Here is a 25,426-nt window from a genome sequence, read left to right as displayed (position 1 = left end):
AACTGCCTTTATCCAGTGGCTTAGAGTCAGATTACTAGTCTTGTGTTATCTGTTTCTCAGAAAGTAGAAGCTTCAATCATTCACTAAGTCTTCAAAGGGGAAAGGGATCCTAACAATATACAGGATTTGGGATGAAGCTATGAAATAAGTCTTTGACTCAAAATGGCTAAATTAATCTCCTTTCCGTAAATTATCATACTTTTAAAGTTTGAGTTACAGATGGAGAATCTGATTGTAGTACTGAAAAATATGTGAAATCAGTATTGATGACTGTCCTGTTGCTGCTTCTGCTCATGGATTAGTCTAAGATTGGTTCCTTGCTGTTAATTATATTAATATGAATTCTTCGATTCCTTCTTATGCCATGCTTGCTATCCAGCTGAAATGGAGACAAGGGAAAGTAGTAAGTACTCTTTCATTCAGTGTTTGGTTTATGCAGATGTCATATCTGATCAACAAGCAGAAAATACATCTACTTAAGTTAATTACAGTTATTTACCTTTCTAGGAGACAAGATCATGCATATTCCAGGAAAAAACCAATATATTACAATGCAATTGCATTTACTGAGAATAATGTTGAATTTCCTTAAAGAGGATTTCTTCTCTCCTTTTGAATGTAGCATCCATCCAGCACATCTGCATGAGGTAGATACAATTGTCCAGTGTGAATGGAGCTAACAAAGACATTCAGGGATTAATGCTTTGTCACCAGAATGAGCACTCAGTGTGACTTACTTTAGGCAAATGGTTTAAAAGTCTAGCCACCTTCCATCTTCTCAAATGGCTTTTAAGTGCTTTTCTCCCCACTCTCCACCATATATAGAACCTGGTTTTCTTAGAAACGTGATAAATATGGTTGCATTCGATAGCACTTATAAGCAGAGGTAGCTTTCAATTATTTATTTACTTTTAACAAAAGAGGTCATTTAATTAATGTTTAAATATTTATAACAGTTTTATTGTGCTGTAAAATCGGTTATACTTTGATCTAGATTTTCTGGTTTGAGATAATAGGGTTGGTAAAAGTTTTCCTAATGAATTTGGTCAGAACATGACATAATCTGATTATCTGATGAAAGATTGACACTTCAGTTCCTGCCAGCATAAAAGTGTGGTACAATGGGGGCTGTTGAGCACAAATTCAAAGGCTGGGAGTTCAAGTTCAGGTACGGCAGAATTGTTCAAAGTTTCAAATTAATGCAGTGAAACAGTGTTGTATTTTTCACTACATTTTTGGTCAGGAGTAATTCGTGGTGGATGAGAGGAGTGAAGTTTGAAGTTAAGTGTGTAAACTGCAACTCAGTCTGTGACTTTGGGTTAATTTCCCTCCACTTGCTAAATAGTAGTTAGTGTTACTCATTAAAACATAGAAATATTCATTGATCAGAACATGACAGACACAGGAAACAGTACCAGAAACTGGGAATTAACCGTCATCAGTATTCAACCTGGTAAATGTGGAACCAGTTTTTTATCAATATCCATGGCATTTTAACTGTTTAACATATGAGCAAATGCTCATATGCTTGGAGATGAGCATCTTTAACATTTAATGCATCCTACATGCTTATGTAAAATAGATGTAGATATATGTTATCAAACTGGCATGAAAGAACAGTTATGTGTAAACTGTAAGCTTAGCCTAAACTGTTAAGATAAACTTTTTTTTTTTCATTTGATATTCAGGTAATATTTGCTTTGTAAATGTCTTTCATGTTTGCAGTAGAATTATAGTGATCTCTACTAGGGTTCTTGAACTAAGTTGCTCTCCAATAACTTGGCTTATCCAAATGCTTACACTGTACAGAACAGGAATCCTAGTAGATAATTGGCACATACTATTAATAATTAAGCTTGAATTTTGGTGGATATTTCATAACATAAAAATACTTTATAATCTGTCATTTGAGTCATATATTTAAAAGTGGTGTACATAACACTAAATCTTTTCTTTCTTTTCAATGCTGAAGGGGTTCTTGGAGAAGGTAAAGTGTTAAGTACCAAATGTGATGGTCTTTACTGAAATGCAGTTTGTTTCTGACCTTGAGAAGATTTTTCTAATCTTAATAAGAATTTAAAGCTTTAATCCAATGAATCGATACAGACTGTCCACATTGCTTTGTTCCTTAAAATACCACATGGCATGTGAATCTCAGTGTCCTGGGAAGGGACAGTCTGTGCCTGGAGTCAGTGAGTGCAGTCCTAATCCCAGTTCTGGGGACTCTGCCACCTTGGGAGGTCACTTACTGTCCCTGTCCTTACTGCCACAGCTTCTCCATCTCCAGAGAAGGACATGGAATAGCACGGGTCTCAGAGATATGTTTTAGTTTACACAGAAGCAGAAAGCTCCCTGGGAGAAAATGCTTTGTGAAATACTAGTGTAATGGATGGAGCCTGCAAACCCTCCCTGGTTTGAGCAGCCTCACCAATATCATCTGATCGTTTGGACAAGCATAGGTCAGATCCGAAATTTGGATTTCAAAATAAAACCTGGTCATAAATAGGAATTGCCCTTGGTTATTTAATGTTCCTTCTGTGTTTATGTCAGTTTATTTTGTTTGCTATTTGCAGTTTTAGAGTAGATTTTTAACTGTTATGAAAGAAATAACCATATAAACATGGGAGTAGGAAATATGTACAATATTCTGATATAAATGCATCTCCTACCGTATGCTGGTGAAGTACATAACCTGTTCAGCTAATTGCAGAGTCTTTTTTCTTCTTTGGATGACTATGCATTTTGTGAATGTATTTTGTACTCGTCTTTTTAATTCTGTGAAACATAAACTGTGTCATTAAAGTAAAAGAAATACTTTGGGAAGCACTGTCCGAGCTCAACTTGCAGTGTAGCTCAGTTTAATTGCCTGCCTCTGCGCGGCATGGTGAGGCGTACACACTACGGGGGTATTTCATAAGCAGAAGGAAGCGTGCAGCCAGGAGCACAAGCTGAAGTTTTAAAAGTATGTGAAAAGTAGATTGCTTCCTTGTGTCTTCATAAAGTGTCACTTCTCACTGTCTCCTCCTAACAAGTGAGTGAGAACTGCCGACTTCGGGGACGTTCATATTAAAAAAAAAATAAATTGAAGACTTCTGACTGTAAACAACAGTCATTTTTTCCTCAGGTATGGCCAAAGCAAAATAAAATACAACTAACTCCATGTGTAATAAAATATTTGCATATATTTATTTTATGAGAGTTTAATCCAAATATAATATTTATAGAGTGATAAAACAATTTATATACTTTTGTTTTAGTTGAATTGAAGGTGACTTGATACAAAATTAAAATGCAGTGGCTTTTAAACTTAGGAAGATACCGAATTATTTTATTTGAAGATTGGTATGAAAATGGGATTTGGTCATTTTCTCCCTTTTTGTTGACTGTATCAGGGCAGATCCTGAGCAGACCTTAATGTTCATGGAGACAGCTCAGTTTTTAGCAGCTGTGGACATAGTCCTGTACATCCAGAATCAATTGATAAGTCATTAATAAGTGGCATCTTTTATAAGTATAAATTAATTTAGTGTTGCTTATATTTTGTTACATAATATCATGTCACATATACTTTTCCTTAATTCTGAAAACTCTTGTTATACTTCACACTTGGAAGAAGAAAATATAGAAGACAAAATGTCATCTGATTTGTACTGTGTTTCACGTTCCTATGCCCTGTGGGAGGAAAGGAAAAGTAATAGAACAGACAAATAAATAAACGTGGTGTTGAAACTGGCATGACAGTTTCTGCTCTTGCACAAAGGAACTGCAATCAATTTATTGTCTTCATTGGTCAAGTGCCAGAATAACAGTATAATATTATACAAGAGTAGATTAATTAAAGTGTAATTAGAATGGAATAAATTAAACAATCATAGAAGTTTGTCATGGGAAAAGTATGTGTTTAGAATTAATTAGTTTTCAAATAAAGTGATATTTTAATTGCTCAGAGTTACAGAACCCTTAATTGCAGACATACAATTCTGGCCTAAATAACTTCAGTTGCTGTAACAACTTGATATATTTCTTCTCTGTCAATTCTTTTTAATAGTTTGTTACCAAACAAGATTATTGCCGGAATGTCTGCAAAAATGTCTGGAAGACGTTTAATTAAGCCCATGCTATCTGAGGACATTATTAGCTCTTGGAACCAAGAGATTTGTGGCTGATGCTGCACTATGCAGCACCCCTAATTAAGGAGGATGGGCAGACAGAGCCCCGTGGCTGACAGATTGCTATGCATGGCTGAACTGGAGGCTACTCAAAACAGTCTTTTGATGGTCCTTGGCTCATCAATTTTCTGCTAGATTTCAATGATTTATCACATGTACAAACTTAAATTCATTCTAGGTCTGATGTTACGGTGAAGAGAGACTTATATAAATCCTTTTTTTTAACTTATTTTGTGTATATATAAATGCATATTCAAGTTCTCAAAGTGATTAATCATTTGTTGACTTTTGTCTCCCCAATAATTTTATGCAGAGTATGTTGTAGAGCTGAACTCCTGTGGGCTTTTATGCATTCTTTCTCCAAACAAGGCTGGCTGTAGTTACATCACTGCACTTTTCCAAGCAATTAATGGTTTCGGAAAGTAAAACAGATGGGTGTTTTTTCCCTCATCTGCAAATTGAACCTGTTTATGAAACACTAGAATTTCATCTGTTTCAGCTGCATTTCACACTGTATTTTAGGCTCCCTTATTAAAAGCTAGTGCAATAACATGAGAGGCAGGGGCTCTCATGTTTTCAGACCCCATATTTTTGGCATAAATGTATCCATGATATTTGTCTGTCTCCAAAATGTTTACTTCAGTAAGATTTGCAATGCCCAAAATGTTTAATTGTGTTAAAAAAGGTCAACCAGCTGATAGCTGAAGGCACATATGTCAGAATGAAAGACTGAAAAAAAATTATCACTCTGACACAGGGGGAGTATTAGAATGATTAATGTTTATGTTAATTTATGGCTTTTACGTATTGATTAATAGCTTTTTGTTCCAGTGACCAGAATGTGTAAGTGGCAATGAGATCCATATGCTAACTCAGTGTCTTTCAAATGATTATAATCATTCTTAGTTTTGTTCCCATGCTGAAACTATGTTTTCATATAGAAACTAATTGTTGTACAGTGACTTTTTAAAAAATTGCAGATGAAAGTATTTGAAATTGAACCTCAAGACACAAGCCTGGGTTTCCATATTCATGAAGGTTACACACTGACATTTATACACATTTTTCTTGCAAATTGCATAACTTAAAATCTTAATATATTGTGGTTTAGCCTTTTTCAGGTAAGGAATGCTTACAGACAAAAAAGGTGCTAATGCTGGGAGGAGCCATTATCTGAGTGGAAATCATTGAAAATGTGTTGCATTGCATGACGGTTATTAGTCATTTTCTCCCCTGCTCCCATAAGATTTCTTGGCAAATCACCAGTTGCAGATAAGCAATTTTGTTTGCTATCTGTCCATTGACTAATACAATTAAAATGTGGAAACCTCCATCATTCATTGTCTAAATGTCAAGAGAGAAGGTAATTTTGGGGATCTCCTGAGAAAGTATGAACTCCTAACTTCCCTAGAAGTCAGTGGGAAATGGAGGTTCTCAGCACTTCTCAAACTGAGACTTTTGAAGTGTTTTTCTGAGCAGGCATTCATTGTTAGTCATTGGAAATGATTTGGTGACTATTTAGAATGAAAACTCTGACAGTATTTAGTGTTCCCAACCTGTAAGAGGAAAGACTCTTGTCAGCTGTAATGGTGACTGTGTGGCAACAGGTTTATGATACCAGCTAATGAAGGATTCTGTAACTAGGTCATATAAATCACCGCATTCTCTTTGACATTGATGTGTCGCTGACTAGCAAGTTTTGCAAGCAAGATAGAAATCTGTCTACAGTATCTGGATATGATATTTTCTAGTGCAAGCGCAAACTAATGAATCCTCCCAGTCCGCTGTTGTGGTTTTTTTAAAAATTAAATATTGTTATTATAATTAATTAGGTTTTGAAGTCAGAAAGTCTTGCAGATACACATCGCTCTACCTAATCTCTACTTTGGCAGTCATAAGTAAATAGTAATATGGAAAATAAGCAACTCAAAAGAAAGCATTTTGTTGTCCTTACCTCTGAAAATTCAGTACTTTATTAGTACATTTACTGGTTAAATCAAAAATTTCCACTCATTCTTATTTCTGCCGGACATCAGTTTCTTGATTTAAAAATTTCTACTGAGTTCTAATTTCCACTTGAAATAAATTATTATTTAAATTTGCTTTAAAGAAACTCTAGAAGTATAATACAGTTTCTATCTCAGTTTAGCACTGAAGATAGAAATGGGAGTTTTAGACTGAAAGCTGCATTGTTATATGACTGACAAATGAATTTTCATATGTTCTGGGGCTCTGACCTTTGCAACTGTTTGTGTAACACTCCCACATCTCTTGATCAAGCTTCTACTGGTTTTGCTTTTGCTAGTGCACGTTTCTGTCTTTGCACACAACAGACAAATCCTGTATTTTAGGCAGCTGGGGTAAGAATCAGAAAAGCAGGTTTCCTGGCTTTTAGTTTGGGATTTTCACTGTTCCTTAAGTGTTTCGTGTGTTACCTTGCTGCAGGACCCAGAAAGGCATTTCTTTGTACAGCCGAGTTGCTTTTCACCTCGGGTGCAAAGAGATTTCTTCAGTCTCACAACATCTCTTTGTATTGCTGACTTCCCTGTTTCAGTGTGTTCCGATATTTTTTGGTTTGTACATGCAAAATGAAAAGCTTGGCTTAAAAATTTGTCACAACATGTCTGAAGAATTGTTTACCAAATCATATACCTGCCTTCAGACCATTTGTAGTCAATAACCTATAAAAATTTCACTTTTGCAGTCAGATGAGGTGAACTTCAGCTCATTCAACTTGCGTGGATTTGTCTGGCATCTCTTTTAATGATGTGTGAAAATGTTACCGATTGAACGGGTTCTTGTAGCGCTAAATTCCCTTTCTCTGCTTCTGAGAAGTGCCATAGAACCAGGCAGCATTTTGTGACAACCAGGGGTGTGTAAGATATTTCCAAGTGCTGCTGTGTTCTAGCAAAACTCAGTGAGGGCAGTCGGGTGCTCTGGGACCCTTGGGCTCTGTTGAGCCACAAGGAAAGGCCAGGCACTGCCAGCAGCCCTGGTATGGGCGTTGCTTGGGCTGAGAGGAGTTTGTGGTTTCACCACTGAGAAACCTCATTGTCTGCAGTGGTTGGAGGCTGGAAACGTGGGAACGTTCTTTTGGAAAGCTCATACTGCAAGGGCCGTCCGCTGAATTTTAATGCTGGAGATTGCAAATGTAATGGAACAAACAAAATGGTTCGCACTGCACTATTAAGGAAGGAGTCTGTTATTTGCACTGACGGCCTCTGCAGTTGCAGCTCAGGACCCACTTCCAAAACACACTCAAGCACTAGAGCACAGAGTGCTGTGACACACAGCAGAGTTTGTCAGGGGGTGCAAGTAGGCACAGAACTGCAGGCTAAAAAAGGGCTTTTGTGTGAATGGAAAAGCCTGGAAAGGGGGAAGAACAATTTATTCACATCTTTCTCAACTCATTCTTTTCTCTGATTTTTCCTTTGGGAGGGTGGCACCTGGTTGACTGGGAATTCTCAAAAAATAACAGGGATTTCATGTATCTGTTTGTGAGCACACCTGGATGTGTTGGATATTTTGCAGTAGTAATTATGTCTGCACACCTGCTGGTTTCAATCCCAAATCAGTTTGCCAGACATGCCTAGGGAGATTTATTTCTCCTATACCTGAAAAAGCTCTTTTACCACAGAGGTTTTACTACTCTAAATAAGCCTAAAGAAAAATAGAAGAGGATTTTTTCCTGTCTTTTCTTGAGCTGTTGGTATCTCAAAGTGAACTGTGGAGTTTGTTAGGGGGAGGAGGGTGTTTGGATGATATTTTAATAGCAATTTGTTTTTGCTTCAATGTGTGATAGAAATACAAGTGACAGGAGTGGGAACAGGAGAATTGCTGAATTCTGCTGGAATTTTTCCTGTGGGAATCTGTTAATGTTTTTAATTCTCTGAGAGATTTTCCTAAGGTAATCCTTTTGACATTTACATATTTTAAATGACTCTCATTAAATAAAAGCTTAACTTTTTTATATCAAATGCTGAAGTGATGATACTGAAATACCACTGCAGAGAAATTCAAATGGTTTGAGGATTATTCTAATTGCAACCTAAGCAAAGTAAGATTTGTGAGGGATATTAATAGTGAATTGTTCTTTAAAATAACGTAATTTTGAAGGAAATTTAATTGTTCTAGCATTTAGCAGATGCATTTTCTTAGACAAAACCCTTTTTGGTGCCTCATGTGTGGTGCACTCAGCCGTTCACTAATTGAAACCCTCATTTGAGCAGCTGAGTTTCCACTCCCCAGTTGCGTAGCAAACATAACTTGTGCAGGAACCCAAGGGTTTGCAGTGCACTCTGTGAAAAATCCTTCTCGTTGTCTGTGCCACATCGGTGTAGCTCAGCTCCTGAAGGACAATGCTGTTACCAGCACAGGGAAGGCTGGGAGAAATCAGAGGTGGAACATCTCTTTTAAAAAACCAAAGAGCCTGATGGTGAGGTGTTGCCTGTCTTGCAGGTGATGCCGTCTTGCAAGTAAATACTGCCATGAGCAAAATTATTCATGTATTCATGTCTTTTCACTCCTTTCACAAGAGTGAAAGGACAAACATATAGTGTAGCCCAGAAATGCCTTTAAATGAACTTTATTCTGTAGGTTGCACTTTGCATGTTCAAGCCCTTGAGCCAGATTTTGCTCTCAGACCAGACTAAACACTAAGCAAATTCATTTAATTAAATTTGTTGCAGATATCCCCAGTTAACAAGAACAGATTGGTCTCCCTGAGGCTAGATGGAGTTAACAAGAAAATAAATGTTGTGCTAATTAGAGAACTCATTTTTAGACACCTGGGGTGAAACTTGAAAAAGTCCTAGAGATGTAGGATTGAAAATTCATTTGGAAATGAGTCTTAGGCTTCTAAATCACTTAGGCACTTTTGAAAAATTCCCCCAGAGGCTTTAACCATCTCACAATCATATTTAGCATGTTTGTAGCTGTCTGCTTAGCAAAGCACTGTATAACTATTATCTGCTTGATTCAGTACACCACAATGTACTTCGTTACCCCTGTCAGGTGGAGACACTGAGCTGCCTGGTGAGTTGAAGGTAGGCTAAATGTCCTTTTTTGAGTATGCTTGTGTGTCAACAGGAACAGGCTGGTGCTTTCTTGGAGTTGTTAAAGTTCCAGTACCCCAAATTTTCATCTCTTTGCAACCTCCTGGGACTTTCTGTAGGTACCAAACAACTTTTTATTAAATCTTAAGTGACTTGTCCAAGCTCATGGACAAAAAAGACAGCAAAGATGAAATTTTATAGTTCCAGCACTTGCTGGAAGGAAAATGAGACACTAAATAACTGTCACACTGCTATTCATTTGCACAGTCATGATAGGAAGTAATAAGGATTCATAAATACTAGGTTCAATATTAAGCCAGATTTCCAGATTCACATATGATTAGCAGGAAAGAACCGGACTCTAAGGAGCAAAAAGTCCCTTCAATAGCTTGCAGCTCAAAAGCATGTTTTCAGTAGGGTTGTTTTTTTCCTGTAACTGTTCTGAGGATTTTTCTGAAATATCATCCTTGTAAAGACATGCATTAGTAGTGTCTGTTTCATGCCAGGTAAAACCCTTCCCACAGCCACGCACACACTTGCTGTCTGTCAGCAAAAACTTCTGTGTCAGTAATTAGAAAAATGCTATTAAAAACCTGCCTTGTAATCCCAGATAGCCTCTGGGTTGCCCCAGTTCTATTTCCTTGCTCAGTGCAGTAAGCCAGAATTGCTTCACTGTGAAGTGGGACCCTGCTCCTCTGACAAGCTCAGCTACTCTTTTATTTATCTGGTTCTACAAAGTGTTGTTTCGAGGGCAGCAGCACTCAGTTGTAGTGCCCCAAAGAGGTGTCCCTTGGGGACAAAGTCCTTGGTGTGACACATTTATAACACGGGTGGAGCACATTGCAGATGGGCACTTGTGAGCTGCATCTGACCGTGGGGGCGAACCTGCACATCATGTACATCTGAAAATTTACTCCAGCCTGCCATGAGTCTGGATCATCCAACAACTTCATAAAATAGATGAGTCAGGGCCCTAAAACACAGAGGGTATCCACTGAGCTCATTATTTTCTTACCTAATTACACAGTGCTATTGAGAGAAAACTGCACATTACACTGAAGAATCCTGTTTCATCACTAGCCCTACAAGATAATTGCATTTAATTAGAACCTATAGATACCATGGTGATAACTGACCTATAAACACTCAAGGTAGACCTGCAAATGAGGTGCATTAGCAAGTGCATCCATTAAACACAGTTTGAAAGCTGGTACTGAGGTGAGATGGCAATGAAAAGTTGGGCTGTTTTGTCATGGAACTCGAAGCTCTTACACTCTGTTCTGATTCTCTGCAATTCCTCTGCTGTGCACCGGCAGGCAGACAAACTCCTGCTGATCTTCCCTTACTGAATTAGAACACTTTTTGTTTAATCTGGGGTAATATGTGCATTAGTGGGGAAAAGTGGTGACAGGTGACACCTGCAGTGGCAAAAGCTGCTCTTTGCTATGAGGTTAGGTCAGAAAGGAAGAAGCAGATATATGTGTGGCTAGTAATGCCACAGGTCAGGGAGCAAACACTTTTCATGGTGAAAATATTTCTTGTAATGGACATTGTAATGCATTTTTCAAATGAACTGCAAATTGTATTTCCGGGTGAATCAGCTGCTGATTGCCTTGTCTCAGGTCTGGAGGGTCATTTGCAACAAGTCAGAACACAGAAAATTTGTCCTCATCCTTCTCCAGTGCTTGTGCACAGCTGTCTGCAAAGCTTTTAATGCGAAGGGGAATACCTGGTGAGGGGCCAGGGCAGTGGGTGCCTGTGGGGCTCACACAGACTGTCCCTGTGAGCTCATCAGGAATTGCTCTCTGCATTTCCTGTGTGGGACAGGGCAGCCTGCCCCCTCATAGACCAGCCCTACTCTGTGCTGACTCAGACTACATTTGACATGAAGCTGAAAACATCCATCTCTTCATCCTTTAGGGAATACAAACCTCTTGGAATAAAACATTTAGCACAGTAGTCACTCAGTTAATATGAAGTATACTACATTTCTTTTTTCAATAAACCACGATTAGAACCAAAAAATTAAAATACTCTGGAGTCATGGGATTCTTGTGTAGAAATGATCACCACTCCCATCTCATCAATATGGATGAGGGTATTGAGTCTTTCATTAGTAAATTTGTGGTGACACTAAGCTGGGAGCGTGTGTCAATCTGTTGGAAGGTAGGAGGGCTCTGCAGAGAGCCCTCTGCAGGATGGTTGGATGGATGGGCAGGGTCCAGTAAGATCACATTTAATAAGCCCAAGTGCCAAGTCCTGCCCTTTGGCCACAATACCCCCCTGCAGTGTTATAGACAGTGCCCAGGCAGAAAGGGACCTGGGGGTGCTGGTGACAGCAGCTGGACAGGAGCCAGCAGAGTGCGCTGGTGGCCAGTGGCATCCTGGCCTGGATCAGGAATGGTGTGGCCAGCAGGAGCAGGGAGGTCATTCTGCCCCTGTGCTCTGCACTGGTCAGGCCACACCTCGAGTGCTGGCCCCTCAGTTTAGGAAGGACACTGAGTGCTGTGTCCAGTTCTGGTCCCTCAGTTTAGGGTGGACACTGAGTGCTGTGTCCAGCTCTGGGATCTCAGTTTAGGATGGACACTGAGTGCTGTGTCCAGCTCTGGCCCCTCAGTTTAGGATGGACATTGAGATGCTGGAATACCTCCAGAGGAGGGAATGAGGCTGGTGAAGGACTTGGAAAAGAAGCCATGTGGAGAACGGCTGAGGGAGCTGGGGTTGTTCAGCCTGGAGAAAAGGAGACTCAGAGGTGACCTTACCACTCTCTACAACTCCTGCAGGGTGGCTGTGCTCAGGTGGGGTTGGGCTCTTTCTCCAGGCAGCAACTGAAGAACGAGAGGACACAGTCTAAAGCTGTGCCAAGGGGAATATAGGTTGGGAAGAAGTTTGTTACAGAAAGAGTGATAAATTACTGGAATGGTCTGCACAGGGAGGTGGTGGAGTCACCATCCCTGTATGTGTTTAGAAAACGACTGGATGTGGCACTCAGTGCTATGGTTTAGTTGAGGTGTTGGGGCTGGGTTGGACTTGATGATCCTGGAGGTCTCTTCCAACTTGGTGATTCTGTGATCTGAAATTCTTTTCAGTTGATACGTTCACTGCAATGCTTTTCTGAAAAAAACACAAAAATAGTGATTTGTGGGGAGGAAGAGGAAAGACTTAGCCAGGGGGCTAAAGCAGAATGATCAGTTCCTTGCCCACTCAGATTATGGGTGTCAAGTTTCTTGTATTTTGTAGCTCTTCCCTTTAGCACAGGGAGAGCAGCTGACCGATTTGGGATTTACAGTTGTGTGAGAGGTGTGTGCACGTGGCCCGCTCAACACCTTGCTGAGAGAGGAATGCAGCAAAGAGCAGGTTGGACACCTGCTTTGTCAGCTCATCTTAAGAGGAAATACTTCATCCTCAACTGGGTGGCAAATAGAAAGGCCATTCAATAATGAAAATTCAAAAAGGAAAGAGGAGAAGCAAGTGTCCTGCTCAGAACATATTTAAAGCTGTCATTTCACTTTAGGCTGCCTTACCCTCTGTGATATCTCTGTGTCCTTCTCACCCCCACAGTTCACTGCTCCGATGGCTCTGCCACCTCCGGACCCACAGTTTGTACTCAGAGGTACCGGTGCTGCAGTCCACACTCTGCATTTTTCCTGTGGAGGCCCAGAACCTGATATCCCCCTTCTTTTCTCTGGGTAAATAAACCAGGATTTCTGGCTCTGCTGAGCATCATATGGTTGTTTCCTTTTGAATTGAAATGTATTATTTTGACAAAGTGTTTCTGGGGAAAACAGCAGCATGCATGGGTTTGCATGATGGGTGTGTTACCTGTGCATACAGCTTCAGTTTTGGAAACAAAACAAACAAAAAAGGCAAAGCATCAGACTCTGATCACCTCCATGCACTGCTCACACTAAAAGCATCTCTTCCTATTTCCAGGTCTGAGAATGGGTTTATCCATGTCTGGAACCTGAAAACACACAGAGTGGACTCAGCATTGGATGGCCATGGAAGAAAATCTGTCTACTGCGTGGAGACAATGGGTGGTAAAGACAGGCTTCTCAGGTTAGCAAAGCAGGCAAAAAATTATCCTTGTCTCTGTGATGTATTTATGTCTGTAATTGAAGGGAAAAAAAGGGAGGCCAGAGACACAAAGGATTCTCTTAATTCTGGAGTCACTTGAAGTTTCTCCAACACATATGGAAATGTACTGAAGTAAAAAAGACAGAAAAACTCTAGAATAAAAAGTGGAGAGAAAAAAAGATACAATTTTTTTTTTTTTATGATGTATGTTATGGCATCATAACAACTTGGGACCTGTAGTATCTTTAGTGAGAACAGGTGAGGTCTTTGGGTCAAGAAAATACACTTGGATTTGAAATTGACAAACTTTTCACTGCTGGTTCTTGGGGAAGATTGAAAAAAAGAATTTATAAATAGAGGAGAGATGGAGAAAAAGGAAGGAAGGAAGAGAAGAATCGAAGATGGAGAGTAGAAGACTGAAAATGAGCAAGAATTCTGAGTTTCATGCTTTTGCTTTGTTGCAAAATACCTTCTGTTCTTGTTTAGCAAGGGAAGGTCAGGAAGATTTGTGTACTTTGGATTAGACAGGTGATCTAGAGTAGATGCCAAAGTGTCTGTATGATTAGGAGGTGTTCTGACATGTTTATCTAGAGAAGACATCTCATAATATACAGTGGAACTCATTAGCATTTATATTTCTTATCTGCTTAAGTACAATTATTAACACTCTCCCCCATAAAATCATATTGAATGAGCATTGTTTGTATCATTATAGTTTTTCTGTACCTCTGTTTTTGCTGTATAGTTCTAACACTTCACATAGCAGTGCAGTTTTAGGATAACATTTACCTGTATCTTAAATTTCTCTCTTGTAAAGCTAAGTCACAATTTCTTGCAATATCACACTGTTTGTATCCTTAGTGCTATAAATGTTGTGTCAGTTTGTCACTCAGCTGAACAGCACAGATGTTGAAGAAGTCCCAGCCATCTGTAGATTTACATCTCATCTGTTCTGATTTCATAGTTCTTCAGGTGATACTGCTAATTAAAGTAGGACATGGGTAAGGGATTTTTGATGACTCCTTGCCCAGGTGATAACATGAGGACATATATCCTGTGCTACTGCAGTTTATGAATTGGAAGCTTCTGCACAGTGCTACTTTGTCCCAGCGCCAGTGGGGTCACATAAATCTGCAGCAATTCCTGCTGTGCCCTTCGTGTGGCCTCCTGGCTCTGCCTGCACAAAGGACGGGGCTGTGCCGAGGAGTCTGAGGGAGCTGCGCTCGCTCCTCGGATGCGGCTGCTGCTCTCTGGCCTCGGGTGTTTCAGCCACAGCGTTTCCTTGAGTACTCGCTGCCAGTCTCTCTCCATTGTGTGGCCCTAGGAGCCCTTTGCCCTGCCTGTGGCTGTGGGAAGCTGACCACTGAATGATTGTCACTTTTTACTTACCTCTGATGAGGTCTTTGTTGTCTTGCTGTTTGTCATGTGTCAACACATGACATTTCCATTTCATTGCTAGGGTGATAGACTGTTAATGGGTGAATCTTTGGACACTTCTGTTTCCTTTTAAATTATATCTAATCGGTGATAAAAGATTTTTTTTTATTGTGTATATGTTCAAATGCTCATGAGACTTTATAAGTCTATTCTCACATATAAATAGCACTGCTCAGCCTGGTGAAATCTCTGCACAAGGAGACACTGACTGCAGTATGTGACTGGCTCCGGGCCCTCCCCGCTCCCAGGGACAGTTGACCCTCTTGGCCAGGTCCGCAGTCGGCAGAGGGGTGGCGGTCTCGGGGACACTGAACTCCCCCACGTGTCATGAAACACCCAATTAACGCCCCCAAAGAAGCTGTTTGAAGCTTGGGCCTTTACTGTCTGTTAAAGACCGGGTTCGAGTTACTGCCCTGCAGGCAGCCAGGCTTCCTCAGACTGCAGCTCATGGATAACTTGTTTTACTGTAACAGTCAGGGGCGCGACCAGAGGATCTGCTTGTGGGATTTAGCAGAGGGACGGACTTCAGTGACGGATTCTGTCTTCACGGAGCATGTGGGATTCTGCAGATGCTCTCTGTTAGAGGTGGCACAGGGACGCTGGCTAATGGCCATGGCAGCCAGAAGCCTGGAGGAGGTAGGAAGTGTCTCTTTCTCTGTGCTTGAGAGGTTGATTTTGGTATTGAAATGACATAGTTCAGGAGGGGAAACATCAGTGCTGTTGAGTTCTCTGCTCAAGAGCAGGCATCACAAGAACTCTGGGGGGTTTAATCACTAATTTTACTGCCACAAGGATGACTGACTTGTGTAACTCATGCTTTAACAATAAGGATACCATCCCAAGATTTGTCTGGCATTGAAGTATTTGCAGCTGCTGATCTTTACATGTAGGAGTTTTGAAAACTCTTCTGATGCTGCTGAATACTTGGAACAAGAGTAATTCTGGGGAACTAATGGTCAGCAGGTCTGTCCTCAGATGGAGGAGTTTATATCCATCTGAAGCTGAATTAGGTCTGGTGAGAAGAAGGGAGGTGCAGTGATTTGTAATGCAATACGTGGTCTTTCACCCCAGGCTAATTCCTTACCTGAAACTGGGGCTGGAAATAGTTGAATTACTATTACCGGCCAGAGGTTTGCTCTGTGAGATAATTGCAGGGTGCATTTCAGTTCCTACTGGGTAAGTCCACATCCTATGCCACTGTCACAGCACTCATTGACTGACAGCTTTGTTGGCAATGTCCACTTCTGCTTTGTAGAAATTACAGTTTTGTTTTCTAGAACGGATTGTTTGAGGACATCACACAAAAATAATACCAAATACTTGACATAAAAATAGCAAAAATAGGAAAGAAGGAAAAAGTGGCATAAATATGAAAAGAAATATTGTAGCTAAGTGCAAATTGCTGATGAGCATAAAAGTTCACATGCTTTTCTGGACTTCAGGTTGTGTATCTTGATACCAAAATTTGCATATTTTGTATGCAAAATAATAAGTGCCTGTATTGCAAGAAAATGTGATCCTTTTATTATATGGAAGTAAAGCACATATTTAAGTATTTTGTTGACTCAGAGCCAGAATGTTCAGCCTTTTACAGAACTAGATATGCCTGCGGACACAGCCACTGCACCAGTAAATACAGCCGTTCTAAGTCCCATACCTTGTTCTGATCAAACAAAGAGCTCCCTCCATTTGACAGCAGTGCTCAATAATACTTAAGCTAAACAAAATTGACAAGTGCATTCTCGTGGCAGCCGGAGAAGTCCCGGTAATGAAGAGTTAAATAATCAACTGACCCAAATAGAAGACGTTTACCCCGGTGTCGCTTACAGCTCATCTCTGTTTTATTGTCATTTGTTTGCTTGGGCCCTGCAAGAGGAGAATGATTTGCAGTCTCCTGAGGTAGAAAAGTTCCACTCTGTGTGTGAACCTTTGCATTAGAATTGTGTCATGTTTCAATAAATTCACATAAGCTCCCATAATATATAGTGCTTCCAAATAGGCAGCACTGTGTGAGACACAGTACATTTGCAGCTTATGATTAAAATTAAGACTTAATAAGTGTTTATGCTTGGCTGGTGTCCAAAAAAAGAGTAATTTTGTCTTAAAGGAGGTTCAGTCCATAAATAATGAGATCTGAACAGGCATTTATTTGTTCATGATTGCATTTAAATCACCAATTATGAGTTACATGCACTTTTCTTGCCAATTTGCCAGAAACATGTTAAAAGCTTTATTAATGTGAAAAAGAGAAAGGGTGTGTTTCCTTGTGGCCAGTTTTAGCCACCCAGGAACACTATTAACCTCAGGCAAAGGCAAATCTTTCTCCTATTAAGCAAAACCAATATAAACACGGAACTTCAAGTTTTAGGTTACAGTTGTCAAAATATGTGAAATAGTATTTATTTCTAAGGCTCACTTGCCTTTAACACAGACAATCTTTGGAACTGTCAATCCGGTTTAGGCAGCAGCTCATGCCTGCCTGCCTTCTGCACAAAGCTTTTCTCATTGTTTTTCTTTGGCCTTTGCAAGCCCAACTGTAGCCCTTGTACCAGTTCATCTGTTTTTAGTCAAAGTAAAGCAAAGAAGATTTGGTTATTTCTTTTAACCTGCAGAACTGCATTTATCACAGCACACTTACCCTTTTTTATTACATAAAGTTGCAGTTTTGGTCTTGCCTAGGAGGCAATGCCCTTTGGAGAGACAGTGATGAAAGAGACAAGATGAGGGCAGGTCATCTTCATATTTATAGCCCGTTTCCTGCCACAGCTAACTTGGTCATTATGTTGATAGCAAGAAAGTTGATGAGAGAAAAGCATCTTTTGTTAAGAGTGTAGCTCCAAAGAACCAGAATTCCCAGATGATCGGTCTGTTCCCAGGTTTGGTCTGCAGACTGGATGGCTCTTGGCTGTAGTCACTATTCCTCAAATCTGGAAAAGAGTTTCTTGCTCTATTGCCCAGTGGCTTTTGAAAGCATTCTGTATGTTATGTGCAGTACACTGTGCTCGCAGTCCTAGAGTGCAGCTGGCTTTTGGCAGCCTGGCTGACAGCCTCTAGAAATAGGAAGATGTTCTGGCAAGCTTTGAACCAAAGGTACGGGATTGAAAGCCATTGCAGCTGCCGTGGTCTTGACTGATGGTTCCCAGAGGAGCCATATTTGTGTAATACCTCATCTCAGATGCTTAAGGAAATTCACACGACTGGGGCTGTCCAACAGCACTGTTGGGCTCTTGCACATTTTGGAGGAGCCTAGAGTGGCTAGTGATATTGGATTTATCAAATGTTTCAAGTAGTTTAATTTTACCACATAATGCTGACCCATGTTGATTTAATTAGAAGAAAAGATCACCTTGGTGATTAAGTATGCATGTGAGAAACAGCAACCTTCCTGGAAGCAGGTTTTCAATACCCAGGAGCTTCTGTTTCTCCAGAGTTCCAGGCTTGAGAACCAGCCCAGGGTTGAGGCACTGCCATGTCAGTCAAGAGTGTCAAAATCTTCTAGTGCTAAACTAAAAAGGCAGACTCCCCTGATTTTGTCTGCCATCATCCTGAGGTGGAAATGAGCTACTTCCTTGGCAGAGGAACAACTTGCCCAATGTTAAAAAAAAAAAAAAATCACCTAAACCCAGTCCATGATTCATTGCCATATGAGCAAGCAACAATGGAAGGTGCTCTGTAGAGAGAACAGGAGTTTAACACAGCATTGTTATTGTGTTAAAAATACCTGTGTGCAGACACGGCTGCAGCCGGCCTTAGCCAGCAATTGTGTGGCCACAATTTGTTAGTGCAGTCAGCAGTAAATAAAAATCCCCTTTGCATGTATACACTGCCTGTATTTCCATGCAAACTCTGTGTTACCACAACAGCACAGAGGGGAGAATGCAAGTGTTCACAGGTGAATACAGCCAAAAAATTAACAACAGAGCTGGAAAAAGGGCAAAGAAAGCGGGTGGAGTGTTAAGCAGTCTGCAGTATTATCTGTTGTGTGCACAATGTCATCCACTGTTTGAAAAGTAGACTGTAATTAAATAGAAGAGTGGAAGGGAGAGGATGTGTTCACTCTAGCAGTTTCGTCTGGTCTTTCCTAAAACAATGCACTTCTTGAGCTACCTGTAGATTCCCCTTACAGCTCCAACTTAGCATGCATTTCTCAGTTTCCTCCAGACAGTTTTTACTGGAAGAGTTTATACTAACCTTAATCACCTTAAAAGACTTGTGTTTTTAACAGCAGAATTTTGACCTGGAGCCTGACCAACTCCTCTTGTTTTCCTGATGTCAGGTTCAGATTTTGGAGCTGCCATCCAAGACGTCAGTCTGTACCTTGAAGCCAGAGGTGGGTGCCAAGCTGGGCATGCCCATGTGTCTGAAATTATGGCAGGTAAGGCAAGAGTGCCTGCTAATTGTGAAATGTTTTCTCTGTGATTCATTTTATATAAAGCACATGAATCTTTCTTCACTTGGATTTTGATTTATAATCAAACCAATCAAGTAATTATACTAATAAAGGGGGGAAAGATTTGTGAACATCCTTAATGTAACTTTCAGAGCTTTCCAAGCTTTAATGGAAGATTTGCAAATGCTCAAGGAAAGCTTTGTATCCTTAGGATAGATACAGTTTTTGCATCAATCAAGAGGAAAATGAGTGACTTACCAAAGCCAGTTGTTTGATATGGTTTCTCACTGTATTAAGAATGATGAGAAATGTTTGGGTTGCTTAAAAACAGTGGTTTTAATGGCAGATTCCATTCACTTCAGTGCCCTCAGGATGAGGAAACACTCTATGAACATTTCTATTCCAGACACACAATAGGAACAAAGTATTTATGGTGGTACTGACTACAGACAAAAAGGTAAATAAAAGTAGTTAGTGAAAAAAACCCCAATATTTGCAAAATATTTAGCAAATAATGTTTATGGGCTGCCAACAGTGAACACAATACAAAAAGGTGGCAGTGGAGAGAGGAAGGAGTTCAGCTGATTGGCTTGAAATCTTCAGAGAGCTGATGGCAAAGCTGATTCCCATGTAACCCCCTGACAACACACTGCTACAGGTCTACAGGACAACTGAGCTGATGCCAGGGGTGTAATTCCTGCAGGCTCATTGGAACATTCGTGTTGGTTTCAATTGAAAATATTATCAAAGTTTGAAGCCTCAGTCTCTTCACCCAAGATCTGAACCGACTGAAATCTAGAGGAATTGAGTTGCTGACTTCAGACAAAAGTCAAGAGAGGCCACAGTTGAAGTTCCATGTTGTAATTAAAAACTAGGGGAAGGAAAAAAAAAAAAAAAAAAAAAAAAAAAAAAGAGAGAGAGGAAATTAACTAGGCTGATTAGGCTTTTGTTAAACAAAGTTCCTCCTGAAAATGCAATCAGTGTTCAGTGCTTGATGAAATGAATGGGTCTTTCTGTCTCCTCGACATTTTTTAATAAGATGGAGATAAGTGTGGAAATGTTCAGTGTTGAAAATTTTTCTTGCCTGTGTAAGAAGTCCTCTGTCTTGCTATAATTTCTACATGCATTAATATTGATACTCCTCTAGGAAGCAAAGCAGGTGCAGAGACTTAATTTTATATAGTTTTTGATTTTGTTGCCAGTGGGGATAAAGCAGAGGACTGGGAACTGGGAGAGGTAAATTACTCCATGCAAATTCTGACTTTGAGAACTCACCATAACTTCCTAGACTGCACCAGGCAAGTATAGATAATCCCTCAGAGTCTCACAGCTGTATTTGCTTTTTTAGAAATGTGTGCAACTTGGTTTAAAGGCACGAGGAAGAGGATACCCTTAAGGGAAATAATTGCATGTGGTGTACCAAAGTGATGCTCTTCCTCCTGTTCTGTGGTTGCACTGGAAATGGCTGAGTAACCCTGTAACCATAAACCAGGAGAACACGAGCTCACCCAGCTGCACCCCTTCCTGGACAGAGGCCCTCCAGGATTTCTTTGTACACAGCTGTGTTGGGCAATCCAGACGTACCCAGGAGATGAGCACTCCCAGCCCAGCACTCAGGGATTGCCTAAGAGACTGTTGGATGTTGCTTACGGCACAGTAAATTAGCAAGTTGAAACAGAAGCTGACAGGGAGAGCCCCATAAAGGTCTGAAGGAAGACTTGGGGTGGTTGTCCAGTGAGAGTTTGGGGGCTGCAGCCAGGTTCCATCGTATTTTTCTGCACTTCAGGGAAACAACAAACCTCCCCAGCAGCAGCATGAATGAGGACCAGAAGACAAGTGAGGTTAGGCTTGTAGATTAAGCCTCACTGGCTTCTCCTAAGCAGTCGAAAAGCTTTCAGCTATTTATTTTGTTCTTTTGAGCACTTCTCCCCCTTATTTTTCTAAGTTTGTCCTTAAAGATATTAGTTGATTCACTTTCTTTTTAAGATTCATGTTCTTAAATACATTGTCCCTTCAGTTTCACACCTTCCTGCTATTACTAATTGGGTGGAGCAGGATTTGTAGGAGTAAGGATAGTCTTCCCTTAAATTTTTGCACTCCTTGGGGAAGGCATCATATTGCATAATGGTGCAAACAAAATAACTCAACAAGAATAATACATGTCGAAACTGGAAATGCCGAGTTATTACTTTATATAAACTATTGCAATTATTCCTGTTCAGTTGACAGCAGATCACCTTTTCTTCCTTCCTTGACAGTTATCCAAATGCAACAACAAAATGTTCAGCTTAGGAAGAGCAATGATTTATAATCTAATTTTTCTACTGAAACAGAACATGAATGGTGAGACTTCTCTCCAGCAGTGTCTGTTATTGGGAATTGAAATAAATAGGCCGTTGTGAAGCACTGCTTGGTGAGACCAGGCTCAGACCAAGAGCTCCACTGATCTTTCAATAACTTTTATTGTTTTAGTTCATGTATCCATTGAAATATTACACTTCATATGGTTAGGAAGGTCAGGGAAAAGTAGTGTGGGAGACCTGCATTTCATAGGAAACAGTACTTGGGATTTGAAACACACCAATCTTAGATCTCACTTGCAAACTACTGTTTTTCAAATCTAAAGTGCAATACCCACAGCACAAAAGAAGAAAGGGTTTTGCTTGGCATTCCTGAAATGCCGAGCACTCACCTGTCTCTGCGTCTGCAGAAGGGTGAGGAGCTCCTGTGGAAGGCACCATCCTGCCTGGAGCAGGGAGAGGAGCTGACGTGTTTCACTGCCTGGTGACAGCTACAACTTCTGAAACCCCAGCTCTGAGGAGTGTTGTGCTCACAGAAGAGCAGCACAAATAATTGTGGGGTTATTTTATGCTTAAACTGGGGGCTTCCTTTAAACTTGAAAGTCCCTATGAAATACTTTGTTTGCTTTGAAGATTTTACCCTTTATTACATACAAATACAATCTGGAATGCTCATTTTATTGAGATTTTTAACTTTTTTGATATCTGGTATCAAACCCCAGTTCATCCAAAATACCTGATGAGTTAACATTAATTCACGTGTATCTGACTCAATGTATGAATCAATGTATTTATTGCTCTGATGTTATATTATTTTAGCAAATCAAAATTTGGACAAAAAAAATTGTTCGTAATTCTGGGCACTGTGAGAAACCTGCTTTATGGGCCTTTCTAGCCAGAGCATGCTCCCTACCTTTTCAAAGGAAAAATGATTTAAAAGGAAGGAGGGAGGCTCCTCCAAGATCCCAGGTGTGGACAGAGCTGTTCAGAAGGATGATAGAGGGGATTTCCCACATTTACAAGGATTTCCCCTTGGTTTCCTTCTTTTAAGGAGCAATGCTGTTCCTGCTCAGTGAGCTCTATTCCTCAAACACTTTTCTAGGCTAAGGCCGAGGAAGCACATGAGGCTGGTACTTGGCTGTCATATTACTCAGACTGATGCCTTAAGTTTCTGCTTTCATATTTTTCAGATTCTGTGCTGCCCAGGGGTGTAGCTCTGAGCCTCATGTTAAGTGTTAGTCAGCTCTTATTTCACAGGGTAGGTAGACAAAACAAATCTGCTAGAGACTAAGGACAACTGTCACAAGTTTTCAGACCCAAAAGCATAACCAAAGGTGGACTGAAGAGAGAAAACAAGAAGGATGGGACTTCATGACCTGAAGCTGTAATTGGACAATTAAACCCCAATATGCAAATGGACCAAAACTTACAAAAGTGTGAGACCTTGGGACCATTCTGGGTCCACCCTGGGTGTAGCCTGGCCAGGCTCTTGTCCTGCCCAAGGTGGATCATTAAAGATCTTTTAATAAATACCTACTTAATTCTCTTAGCTCTGTCTAGTCTCTGTTCCAGGTCAGCCTTCTCAAGGCATCAAGACCACCCATCTCTTGTTATTTCAACTCTCCCCAGAACACAGAATGATCAGTGGGGGAACAGTCTGGACCATTAGTAGAGGCAGTGAGCCTTTGGCCACTACAGGTTTGTATCATGACACTGACAGCTAGTGAGTTTGACCTCATTCAATAATGTGATACTGGGAAAAATTAATTCTTTATGCCCTTTACCTTTATCTTAATTGAATACTGAGCATACAACTTTTGTAGGAGCAGACAGTGTTTGGAAAGATCTGCATACCCAGTTGGTTACATTTCTTAGATGTGCCTACATGAGGTGGTAATAATCCCAGTGTCTATTTTGATATTTCTTCTATTAAAGAAATAACTGGCATGAACAGATGCTGGTTTTTTAGTTGCTTTTCATTAGGGATTTGCATCTTCACTCTTGTAACCAGGTACTGCTTACAGGATCATTAGTCTTTTGGCTGGAGCAATGATGAATATTTTTCTTAAGTGTGACATGTAATCCAGTAATGTTCCCTCCTTTGAGTTATTTCAGAGGCTTAAATAAATTAGGTGTCTGCCCAGGGTGCCCTGCCCTTTGGCCTGTGACATCATTAATCAAAGTAGCTTTCAATTGGTTACAGTGGGACTTGGGCGCCCGTTAACCCCTTGGTGGCTGACCAGCGGTTCCTGCTGCAGGGTTCAGTGTTACCTTGGAGCACTGTGGGGTGCTGGGGCAGGCAATCCCTCTGTGCAGCCCCACACCTGCCAGTGTGGGACTGGCATCCCTGAGCGTGGCACTTCCCAGGGCCCACACAGGCCTGTATTGCTCTAGAGTAACTCAGCTGCTCTGCAGAATTTTTCTGTGAAGCACAAAGAAAGTTCAGACCATGAAGTAGAACTCCTGAAAATTTCAGGCAGGCTCTTTTCAGGTGTTATAGAGGGCAATAGTTTGGATTTTCAGAGAGACATTTTCTCCCTCTGTGTGTATATGTGTGTGTGTGTGTGTATGTTAAATATGTATAATATATATAACATTTGGATTTTGATATGTAGATATAAAACCTGTAAGTGTGTATTACCTAGTAATGCTTTCTGTAAGTGGATGGAATATCAGAATTTGACATTCAGACATCTATAAACTTTTTTTCACTTCTACACCAGTCAGCATTTTAAATTACTCTCTTGCTGCTTGGACTAAAACCTACACAGGGATGATAATTTTCTTAACTGACTATTTATTTCTCAAACAATTTTATTTTTCCTTAATCAGCTCAACTGTGGTTCACAACCTGTGCTTCTGGCTGGCTATGAAGATGGATCAGTTGTCCTCTGGAATGTGTCAATGGGAAAAGTGTTGAGCAAACTCGTTTGCCACCAGGAGCCAGTGATGAGCCTTGACTTTGACTCGGAGAAGGCCAAGGGGATCTCGGGCTCATCTGAAAAGGTGCTTAGCATCTGGAGCCTCAATGAGCAACAGAACCTCCAGGTCAGGATCACTGGCCCTCTAGTGTCATTTATCCCACTTTGCACTAACAGTTTGATAGACTAAAAAAATATTTAGTCATGAAGAGGAGTTGTTGCAGATCTCTAGCTAATTAATCACAGACTGGTTAGAATGTCTGTGCTATGGACTAGACTTAGCAAAAGATGGTGAGGATTTAAAAAAAAAATAAAAAACCCTCTCTCACATGTTTCTGGTTTTACCAAAGTTGCAACAGGCACACAGGCCTAGCATTACTCAAGCCATTGCCTCTGTATCTTCATTTATCACATTGGTAGTATCCAGCTCTTGGAATGCCCTAAACATTATAAATGAGTTATAAAAATGAGAAACAAAGGATTGCTTTTCGAAACGTTCTGCTTGAATGGCCATAGCGAGCTTTCCACTGTGGGAAAGACAGAAGTATTCCATTAAATACTTCACAAGCAGAAAGAGTAAGTGTAGCCCTGTAGCACCAAGAGGACATGAGGTTTAGGCACCCAGCTTCTTTTGGCACCTACAGGGCCCAGCCAGAGACAAAAATCAGGCAGTTGGCTGCCCCAGGTAATGTCTGAGCTGTGGTACTGTGAATGGCTGGGTTAGAAGGAGGTCATGTAACCCCCAGCTCAGGCTGTGCTAGGGAATGGCCATAAATACTGCTTTCATCTAGACAGCTTTAGCAGTGCCAAGGTGTTAAGTACGAACTGGAAATGTAGGTGTGGAAATAAACTGCAAAAAGGCTCATGAAAATTGAAACAGCCCATGCACAGCCTCTCCACTGCTGGGTGCTTTAACCTTTTGGAAGTGGCAGTTGTCCCATGAACGATGGAGATGGCCTGAATCAGCCCCTGTGTGCCCGTCACCCTTGAGAAGAGACCTGCTGGATACACCAGTTCATGGGAGAACAATAACTGCTGTGGCACCTTGCAGCTTTTATGGAGATTTTTTTTAAAGTAG

General features: G+C 40.6%; 2 protein-coding genes across 2 annotated transcripts in view; one reads left to right on the top strand and one right to left on the bottom strand.

The window, feature by feature from the left end:
• TANGO2 (transport and golgi organization 2 homolog) overlaps nucleotides 1–25,426 on the bottom strand; it is a 423,798-nt gene that overhangs the window by 373,109 nt on the left and 25,263 nt on the right. The window lies entirely within an intron of this gene.
• The window catches only part of GNB1L (G protein subunit beta 1 like), a 47,588-nt gene that overhangs the window by 13,762 nt on the left and 8,400 nt on the right, over nucleotides 1–25,426 (top strand). The window contains exons 2-6 of the mRNA XM_066331425.1: nucleotides 12,785–12,912; nucleotides 13,157–13,282; nucleotides 15,211–15,373; nucleotides 19,014–19,112; nucleotides 24,260–24,475. Coding sequence (XP_066187522.1) covers nucleotides 12,797–12,912; nucleotides 13,157–13,282; nucleotides 15,211–15,373; nucleotides 19,014–19,112; nucleotides 24,260–24,475 — 720 coding nt within the window. The 5' untranslated portion in view covers nucleotides 12,785–12,796. The remainder of the gene's footprint in view (nucleotides 1–12,784; nucleotides 12,913–13,156; nucleotides 13,283–15,210; nucleotides 15,374–19,013; nucleotides 19,113–24,259; nucleotides 24,476–25,426) is intronic.

Source organism: Sylvia atricapilla, chromosome 17, assembly GCF_009819655.1.
Source record: "Sylvia atricapilla isolate bSylAtr1 chromosome 17, bSylAtr1.pri, whole genome shotgun sequence".
Taxonomy (NCBI): Eukaryota; Metazoa; Chordata; class Aves; order Passeriformes; family Sylviidae; genus Sylvia; species Sylvia atricapilla.
The sequence above is the reverse complement of the archived record's forward strand: the minus strand, read 5'-3'. Positions and strand labels throughout refer to the sequence as shown.